The following is a 10,102-nucleotide window of genomic DNA, read 5'->3' on the forward strand; positions in this document are numbered from 1 at the left end:
TCCTGGATGCAAATGAGATATCATTGTTTTCCGTTGATTTGCGATTCATTGTATTTTGGAGCAGTATTGTTTCTTATCTTTCATCCCTTTTTGCCTCGTATATACAAAAGGAGCATTATTTAAAGTGCATTATTTATTTGTCTCAGACAGAACATGTGCTGTGATTGGTCAATTTTATGGGCCATATTTTACAGTGTGGCCCGCAAAATTTGAGAGTACTTCTGATGCCATCTTTGCAAGTTTGTCTTAGTCAATATATCTTAGGAAGAAGATTAAAAACCTATTCAAAATGTTTGCGGTTGAGCAAAAAGTTTGAGAAACAAAAACAAAATGAAGTGGAGTTCTTCCAAACTTCTTTCAGTTGTAGTTGTTGGACTGCAAAGTAATCCCTTTACGTATCTACCAAAACAATAGTTATAAGACATCTCACTCATTTTCTATGAACAACATTTCACTGTGCCTTATGGACTATTTGCTCATGAAAACTCTGGTTTTTGGTGTAATTGTTAATTAATCTCATACTTGTAGAGATTAACTACCTCAGTGCCTAGGTGGGGTACTCCGGCTTGTATGACGGGGATGATCGAATGGAGGCAAAACTCAGGACCCCAAAAAATCCCTAAGTCTTCCGACATAACCAAAAAAAATCCCTGGGCCAAATATAACCCGCCAACAATCCCTTGTCAAATTACCCCTAAATTGCCAGGAGGAGTAATAATATAACGCAAAGAAAACCATAAAAAATTGAACGCTCTTGTTTGTTTATTTGTCATACCATAAACACGCCAAGGCCGAGCCAAGGCACTTTAGTTCGTTTTTAATACCCCAAAAATTCCCCTATTTAAATCAAGTCACCCAAGAAAATACTTGCCCAATTTTCCAACCCAAAATAATCCTGGAATCAAAAATTTCAAACCCAAAAAAATCCTTTGATCATCCCTGTCATTTACAGGCCGGAGTACCCCCCCCCCCCTGGGCCTCAGTGTCTCAGTGTTCAAACCAAACTTTTATCAATGTGTTTTACAGGCCAACTGTAGGTCCCCACAGTCACTCCTTACCAGCTATAACAGATTCCACAGATAAGGGAGTGCGGCGAACCAACAGTCCAGCTCAGGAAACTGGACGTCTAAGGCATCTCGAAGGACGCCTCAACGTCAGTGAACAGTCAAACAAGGCATTACTAGAGGAGCTTGTTCGTTTACAAGGAGAATTAAAAGGGAGCATACGTCGCAACGAAGACACTTTAAGAGAGGAGAGAGAGGAGAGGCTTGTACTATCAGAAAAGATCCGTGCAGCGAATAATTTATACACTCAAATGATGATGAGAGTGGCACGCGCAGAAGAAAAAATTGAGTCAGAACACAACACCGTAGGAACACTTGTTAGCCACACAAAGCAAGTAGAGCAAGCTTTGATGGGCAACCAACAACAGCTACTAAGTCGAAGAGAACAGATTCATGTGCATGTTGAACGAGTCAAAGATGACATCGAGGACATGAGAGAAAGTCAAGAGCAACTGCAGAAAAATATGAGAGCGCTGACAGATGACGTTAGAACAATGAAGAGTAAACATGAGGTGCAGACGGTTCAGTTTGGTACTGTGGTACAAGAAATCAGGCAGAGGGTAAAAAAGATTGAAAGTGATACAAACACTGCAGTAAGTGCCGCCATAATTTTTCAAGAATTATTTTTGAAGTAGTATTGTAATCTATCCAGTAAGGAACCTCTTAGATTATGATTGGCTGTTTTTACACTAGAGTCATGTTACCCGTCTGGACGAGCTTTGTCAAACATTTTTTGGTTTGTCTGGTTATGCCTCTCTAGTATAAAGACAGGCCTGCACACCCTGTGCGATCGAGTTACCGGTCTAGACGAGCTACTTTTTCGAAACGCATCTTGAGAGACAAATGACGAAAGGTTGCTTATCTAGATGTGTTGTGCGTCTTGTGCCCATCTTTATACTAGAGACAACCAGACAAACTAAAAATAGAGTGCTGAATCTTGTCCAGACGAGTAACACGTCTCTAGTATAAAAACGGCCATTAAATTGAATGCATGTAATTGTGCATGGTCTTCCACACTTGCTTGTAGTTCTACAACAGTCTGAAATTATTTAGCATAGCAGTAGCACTTTGCTTAATTAAACCCAGGCAAGCATTCTTCTCAAGATGTAAACACATAGTAAAGTTTGCTATGTCAGGATTTGATAATATTATAATTTCATACTTTGTTTCAAATAACTTGATTCTTTGTGAGAAGAATTCAGTAATCTAAATGAGAATCACGATTCTCAAAAATTTGTTTTTTGTGGAAGTTTAAAACAGATGATGAAATTTAAATTCATTAATGAATTAGTAGGAATGCAAGGTAAAGTCTGTCTCCAAGCCATGAGGCCCATACAGCCGGAGCTTATCCCGGTTTCCGTAGCATTAAGAGACTAGGAGTATTGCTACTCCCCCCTGGATGGGATGCTAGTCCATCGCAGGGTTACCCCCCAGCAGTAGATTCGCCGGTACCCATTTATACACCTGGGTGGAGAGAGGCACTGTGAGAGTAAAGTGTCTTGCCCAAGAACACAACGCAGCGCCCCGGCCAGGCCTTGAACCCGGGCCGTTCGACTCGGAGTCGAGCGCGCTAACCATTAGGCCACCGCACCTGTTTTAAATACGGACATAATATTAAATTTTGTGTTTTTATTGTTTCCTTTTTCAGATGTCTTCGTTAACAAAACACCGTGATGATCAAAACACCAACGAAGCCAATACACTACAGTTCAAGGGTATTATAGAAGCCAGGTACTGGAATAGGTTTTCTCTCTATATTATAAGTGTTATGTTTTCTGTATAATGACTAAAACTAAAACTACTCTTAGAAATCAAATAAGTACATTTAGTCACCATGGCAACTAAAATTTTGGGCCTGGCAACTAAAATTGAGAAGAAGGATTGAAAGTGTGAGCTTAATTTAGGGACAAAATTTTTCACTGGCGACCAAACTTGAGCAGTCGGTGGCCAAATGGATACTAAGGAAAAAAATAAACTTGGAGGGTTGCATAGATGAAAATGATTAACATCTTCCAAAGAAAGATCAGGAGCCATGACTGTCAGCTTACTGTCTACTTTCTTTTAACAAATAACTGTTCTTTATTTATTAAGCTTCTAACATGCTGAATTAATTGTTTCTATCATGCAGGTTAGGTGACATGAAAGAGATAACAGCTGAACTGAGGAGACGGCTTGAAGCCGAAGAGAACGAGAGAAGGGCCGCTAACCAGCAGAACCAGCTCAGGTAGGTGAAATACGAACTTTTTCAAATGGTCTTGTTTTGATGGATGTCCATGTATGATACACCATGTTGTTGTTGATCAGCAAATTTCATAAATTACCGTAACACCTTAACAACTAAGACAAAAATCACAAATGGGAGACACAATATTATTTTATACTTTCAAAATTCAGATCTTTCCAGGACAATTTTAGTACCAAAAATTCAAATAAATTGGACAAGTTATGACATTATCTGTCATTCGGCACTCTTAGAGGTTCAAGGGTTAACTGATTTTCTGTGAATTATTTTGGGATAAATTAAATAAGTTACTTTAATTAAGAAATTGAAGTTATGCAGTTATACAGTTGAATCTCGATAACTCGAACCCTCAATATCTCGAACCCTAGGATAATTCGAACCTTTCCGATTCCCCTCCAGGTTGTTTCCTTACTAATTTTACCCTCAAAAACCCGAAATCTGGATATCCTGAACCTTTTTCAATTTCCCTTGAAGGTTTGAGACTTTACTCAATTATATGATTTTGTGATAATTATTTATTTTAGTCTGGAGCAGCTGAGAGTAATGGTACAGGAAAGTAACCATCAGCGAGAACAAGAGCTGTATGCGCACTCCATGAATTCTAAGGAGAAGGAAGACCTTCTTGAAAACGAAAGAAATATGATTGCTAGTAAACTGGCTGAACTGTCAGAAGAGCAAAGCAAGAAGATGTTACATAAAGAGATAAAACTCAGAGAAGACGCTCAGGCAAAGTTTGTCTTGTTAGAGAAGGTGAGTAACATTATATTCCTTTGTGTTGAATTTATAAGAAAATAACTGCAGTTACTGAAGTTTGAAATGTTTGTAATTGACTGAAGATCGAACCACCTTTACTTGGTATTTGCTCAAAACTGTTATTATTTGAATGACACAAAAAGTTTCCTAAGTTTGAATTTTGAAATAAAACAATAAATATAAACTTTAAAGTAACAGATGGATGGACGAATGGGCGAAAGAAAAAGAAGGGAAGGAAGGAGGGATGGAGAAGGAGGGAAGAAAACAAAAGGAAAGAATTAAAGGAGAGAAGGAAGTAGAGAAGGATAAATCGGATCAATACTAACTTATTAATTAGTTATTAACCGATCAATCATTCTCAATGATCACATTTTTGTTTGTTTAAAAAGAAATTACGTGAGGAACAGGCTGCAAGACTGGTCTTTGAGAGATCGCAACGAGAGGAAATGGAGAGACGCTGGCAGTCACTCAAGGCTTATATCGATGAAGAGTCACAGACTGTCAGACAGTCTGAAAAGGTATCAATATAAAGGATCTTACAAGTTGTTTAACAGGCAACCAATTCACTCTGGCCTAGAGTTGAGTATCAAGTCAATAGCTATTATTCTTTGAACTTTGGCAGTTGTTAAGATTACTGGTATACCAATAAAACATTACTAATTTATAACCACCGGTACATGGGCAGATTGGATATGAGATATTAGATATCCAACAAGGACATTGCGCTAAGTTGTGTAAAATCATTTCACATCCAAAAAGCGGGAGTAAAGCAACCTTTTTTTTATTAAAAACAACCACAAAGAGAAGACAATTTTTGTCAGGCACAGTAGCATTGGCTTATATCCAACGGCTACTAAAATATATATAAACCAAGCATTGAAATGCTTTAAAATACATTATCAAGTGCTCCAGTTTTTAATTAAATATCAACAAAACTGTTTATTCAGGTGGCGCAGGCAAGAGTTGACCAGAGTCTTGTGCGTCTTAATGAGTCCATATCATTGTTAGAGAGACAGATGGAGGAAGGACGGAAGGCAATTGAACAGGTGTTACATGCTGAAATCACATCAAGGTAAATAAATTACAGCAGACCTGAAGTTTCTGTTTTCTTTCAAATTATTATTTTGTAAAGGTACTCGTGTATGTAGGTGTGGTGGACCAAAGGTCACTGCATAGCATATTGTATTGAATGGTTTGAGCCCTTAAGCTATGGATTGGAAAACCTTTTGTCTCCCAGTGCCAGCTCTCTCGACCAACAGGTGTATATGAGGTGGTTTAATTTTATATTTGGATTAAATTTTTTCAAACTAGCTTGATTTTTATTTTTCATTGCCTAATATATACATTATCATAATGTGAAGCAAAGACATAAAGATCAAACTGGTTTAAACTAAAAGTAAAATTAAACCACAGCATATAAATGGGTACTGGTGAATTAAATGCTGGGGGATAATCGTGTAATGGATTAGCATCCCATCCAAGGAATAGTGGAAATACTCCCAGTCACTTCATGCTAGGGATCGAGTCTGATAAGTCACTATACCAGATTGAACACAAACCCATCCGCAAAGAAAACACAGCATTTAATTTACTCTGTGTTCTGACTTGCCTGGAAATGCAGTACAAAATATTGTTAAAAGAGACCCCTTCAGCTATTTTCAATTGGTGTTTTTGATATTTACAGGCAGTCACAGAGTGACAAACTATCTACTAGATGCAACCAGCTCCAGGAGAAACTCAACATGGCCATTAGCACATTACAACAAGCCTTGGGAGGAATTAACTTGCAAGTTTCGGACAGTGTGGCTAAGGTAGGTTTGATATAATACAATACAGCAGGTATCCTGCTGTGAATTGACGGTAAAAGTTCATGCAGCTCCCTAAAAAGGGTGCTGATGGGTGCTGCACAAGGGCAGCCAGCTTTTTTCAATCTCATTAAAGGGACACTGAGACAGGGATTTTTCTGTTTTTCGGTAAAAAGTGCTAAAATTGGCAAAGCTCTCTTGCTTGTACACAAAATGCATGTAGAATATCAACTGATAATAATGGATTGATGCGTGGAGAGAAAGAACTCAGAAACAATTCTGAGTTCACAGATGGGACTCGAACCCACGACCTTCCATACACTAGTCGGACGCTCTAACCACTGAGCTACTGAGAACTCTAATGGTGAGCAGTGGTCATTTGTGGGTGACACAACGACTGCATCGCGCAAATCACATTATGTCAAATATGAACACACACATTTAACTGCATCACGCAGTCACGTACAGAGTAAATAAATAATAATAATGGATTGAGATGGGACTCGAACCCACGACCACAACTGAAGGTGAAAATATAAAAAAATTGTGTTGAAGGAATATGAGAGCAGTAAAGTTGTAAGTTTTTTTAGCTGTTTTTTAGGCCACAAGAGCAGAACTTGAAAAAATCAGCCTGACTTTTTCAAGTTGAGATCAAAAGTTCCTGATGGCATCACATAAATATCACTTGTTTATAGCATCAGTGCACTGACATAGTAACTTTGAACAAAATTGGACCACTATTCGTAGATTTCTGAGTGTCTTTAGTGTCCTAAATTTTTGAACTGAAGTTTGTGACAGTGTCCCCTTTAAAGCCCTGCTTTAACAAAGGTGTCTGTTTATCATTGCCTAGGCAAAAGAAGAGCTCATGTCACTGATGGACAAGAACAACAACTCAGGTGTCAGAGGATTAGCAGATATGGATACACGACTGAACAAGTTAAACAAAAGAATAGCAGACATGGAAGATGCCATTAGCAAACTTGAAAGGGTAATGAGAAATCTGTTACATCAGTTATTCTATGTTCACAAGCTTTCTGAAAGAGTGCTCGATCCCCCTTGATTTTGAGATTGACCTTTGAAATATTGAACAGTCCCATTCCTTTAATATTTGTGTGAGAAGATAATAAATTTTAAATTTGTAAAAGTAATATATGTTCCCATTTATAAAAATCAATCAACAAAATAATAAAAAGGTAAATAAAAAAAAAATAAATAAATAATATGTAGTTGTCTCTCAACATTTTTAATAAATTTATTAATGTTCAATTTATATCACACATTTTTATGCTTTAACTACTGAAATTTGTTTTGATAAAAATAATTTAAATATTTTCAAAAACATCCAATTTAAACAATTAAATGATTGCATCGAGTTGCAGATGCCCAAGTTGTTTCTTAATTTAATTTTTTTAATTAGTAGTGATGTGAAAAATAAACTTTTTTATTTGTGCTGGTTTTACAAACCTTTTTAAATAAAAAAATATTTAAATACTTTATTTCGAAGAGTTAATTCCATTGTAAGTTCTTTTTACTAATTTTGAACCTGTTTGCATTTAATGCAATATATAGATCAAGGATCTTGTCCATCTTGAAGAGGTAAAAATTAATGTCTTAAATTTGTCACCTGCCAGCACACTAAACATAAACACGTTATCTTAACAAAAACTTAAGCTTAGCCTTTAATAAATATCAACTATACTAGGAAACAATATAAGTTTCAATCTCAAAAACCACTTAACTTTAAATGACCACTTAATTGTTATAAAATTATTGTTATGACATGAAATCGTGGTGTGAAACATGATGGTTGTGAAGTCACATCACATTCTTAAGCTATAGCTAAAATAATATAATTATAACAGAAATAAATTAATTTTAGTCTCAATAATCACTATAAATTATTATGAAATTAGTATTATAGCATGCACTCCTTGTGTACAGGCGGCAATATAGCGTGGTTTTAAGTCACATTTACATTCTTATAGAACACAAATAGATTTAAAAGAACACAAAAAAAACTCAACCAACCCAACCAACCGGTTAATCCCAAAAACACACGGAGCAAATTATTATTAACTGTCACAACCAAAAATGGTACAGTAAACCAAATCAACCGGAACCTGAGTTGCAGTTGAAACAGTCCCAACAGAACATGACCTACCCTTAATGTAAGTCAGTAAAGCAAATTAATTTATCTCAAGCTTGGAACTGATGGAGGGGTTAGATCGTGAGATGGCTGAAATTCCTCACTGTATTCCATGGCATTCCTCCACAGCATAAAAAATCTGACAAAGAAGAAACAGACAGAAGCTTGGGACAGGTGGCTAACTGGCGGCAGGATACTGATCAACAGTTTAGAGAAGTCCAAGACAAACTGAGGCCACTTCCAGATGAGGTAGGTTAAAATTATGTTACATTGTAGAATGGCCACTTTTTTGAAGCCTTAAAAAAATCTGAAATCTTAAATCCATATCTGTACCAAGGAGAAGACCTAAAAAATTTCCTTGGTCAGCTATTTGTTTTGCTCCAGTTCTCCTAATCACCTTTGTATTCATTGTTTTCCCTTTTTTAGTCACTTTAATTTTCTCCATTGTGAGGTTCACTGCGTGACAACCCATTTATAAGAATTGTCATGAAGTGCTTCACATTGCATGACAACTATTTTGGGGGTGTCACGCAATAATCCTGTTCACTAGGAGACTTTTCAAGTAACAGATGTGCAGATTGCTGTAATAATTCATGGTTCTCTGTAACTGATCCAATCACACAAGTACTGAAGGCTAAGTGCAGCAGGCTATGTTTTCTCCCATATTCTGAACTTGTCTTGTTTTATAATCTTCTGCTAGGTTGCTCATCTACAGAGCCAGCTTGCCGCACTAAAGGCTGACCTTGAGTCCAAGGAGGAAGCAGAGAGGAGAAAGGCAGCAGAGTAAGATGACAACAATGATTAACATTTAATTTCTCCATACAATATCAATACATTATCAAGGTGACAGGCAATAAGAATATCAAAAGCAAAAGAAAGGGATGTTGTATTGGTGTACCGCCAAATTCTCACAACTAACATTAAAAGAAATGTATGGGAAGCAGCAAGGAGAATTAAGAAAATTTTCAAACTTGGGTGTAATAAATTTAATACTTGGACGCTTTTGAATGAGGTGATAAATTTTGTGGAAGTAGCTCGCATTTCCCACTTTGTGGAAGAGAGAAAATTTGAACTGCTTAAAAATAACATTATTACTCAACAAATTATCACAAGTTTATGACCATCATATGGTCAGAAAATCATTGTTTTTCGTCATATGTACGTCCTTTGATTTTAGCCAACTCGGCCAACAGCCTCTTCGGATAACCATCAAGCGATATTCCAAGCGATATCGGAGGATAATTTTTAAATAATCGCACATTTAAGGGGCTATGTGGTGAATGGCACACCTTCAAAAATTCACGCCAAAATTTTTTAAACTTTGTCATTGGAATCCTTTTCAATCATAACAACACAGGGTTTTTTTTGTTTTATTACTATCTTTAGTGTTTTTTTATACCTGAGTTACCTTTTCTTTTGAGGTGTCACTCTATTTGAGGATGAATTTGTTCATCACAAAAATTACTTTTAATATAGATATAGGATGACATAGCCCCTTTACATTGCTACTGTATTCAAACATTACATTCCACCAACATTACCTTCCACCCACCCAGGTATTTTGTAAGTAGAACCTTGCCAAAAGTGTATTTTACATTTTTGTATAATTGTGATTTCTTGTTCAGGCGACAACCCACGCCACCTGTACAGGAACCAGAACCTGAACCAGAGACAGAGGAACAGGAGGACACTGGAGACCTGCGTAACAAGGTGCAGAAGCTAGAGGAGGAAGTACAGCAAGTAAGTCATCACAGAGTGTCTCCTTATAGTTAAAGGCGATAAACAGTTTTCTTCTTGATATATACCTAATTGAAGAAACGTTGACCCGTGAAAAGCATAAACCCTGAACAATGCGACCCAAATGTTTGTTAGGAAAGCGGAAAAAAAAAAACATCCCCGTCTGTGGCAGAATAAACATTTTGATACGACAGGTTGCTTACCTTATTATAGGAATTTAACGATACATGTAATTAACGCGAATTTCAAAAATTCGCGTTAATTACATGTACCTTAATTTACGTCATTGTTAATTAAAAGCACACTATTTTTCAGCATTGTTATTTTAATACACCGTTATTTCCGGAAAAGTTCT

The 10,102-nt window shown here is 36.7% G+C and overlaps 1 protein-coding gene across 1 annotated transcript; it reads left to right on the forward strand.

Annotated features, from left to right (window-relative positions):
* Positions 1-1,026: 1,026 nt before the first annotated feature.
* LOC144640957 (uncharacterized) lies at positions 1,027-9,750 on the forward strand (the record flags this gene model as incomplete). Its single annotated transcript, XM_078500021.1, has 12 exons — positions 1,027-1,657; positions 2,713-2,795; positions 3,193-3,288; positions 3,831-4,056; positions 4,449-4,577; positions 5,007-5,131; positions 5,744-5,870; positions 6,715-6,852; positions 7,434-7,460; positions 8,140-8,259; positions 8,711-8,793; positions 9,636-9,750. Coding segments are annotated over 12 exons (1,900 nt in total), but the record flags the coding sequence as incomplete, so codon positions are not given.
* Between the last annotated feature and the right edge of the window lie 352 nt (positions 9,751-10,102).

This window comes from Oculina patagonica, unplaced genomic scaffold, assembly GCF_052425735.1.
Source record: "Oculina patagonica isolate OP01 unplaced genomic scaffold, crgOcupat unplaced587, whole genome shotgun sequence".
NCBI classification, from domain to species: domain Eukaryota; kingdom Metazoa; phylum Cnidaria; class Anthozoa; order Scleractinia; family Oculinidae; genus Oculina; species Oculina patagonica.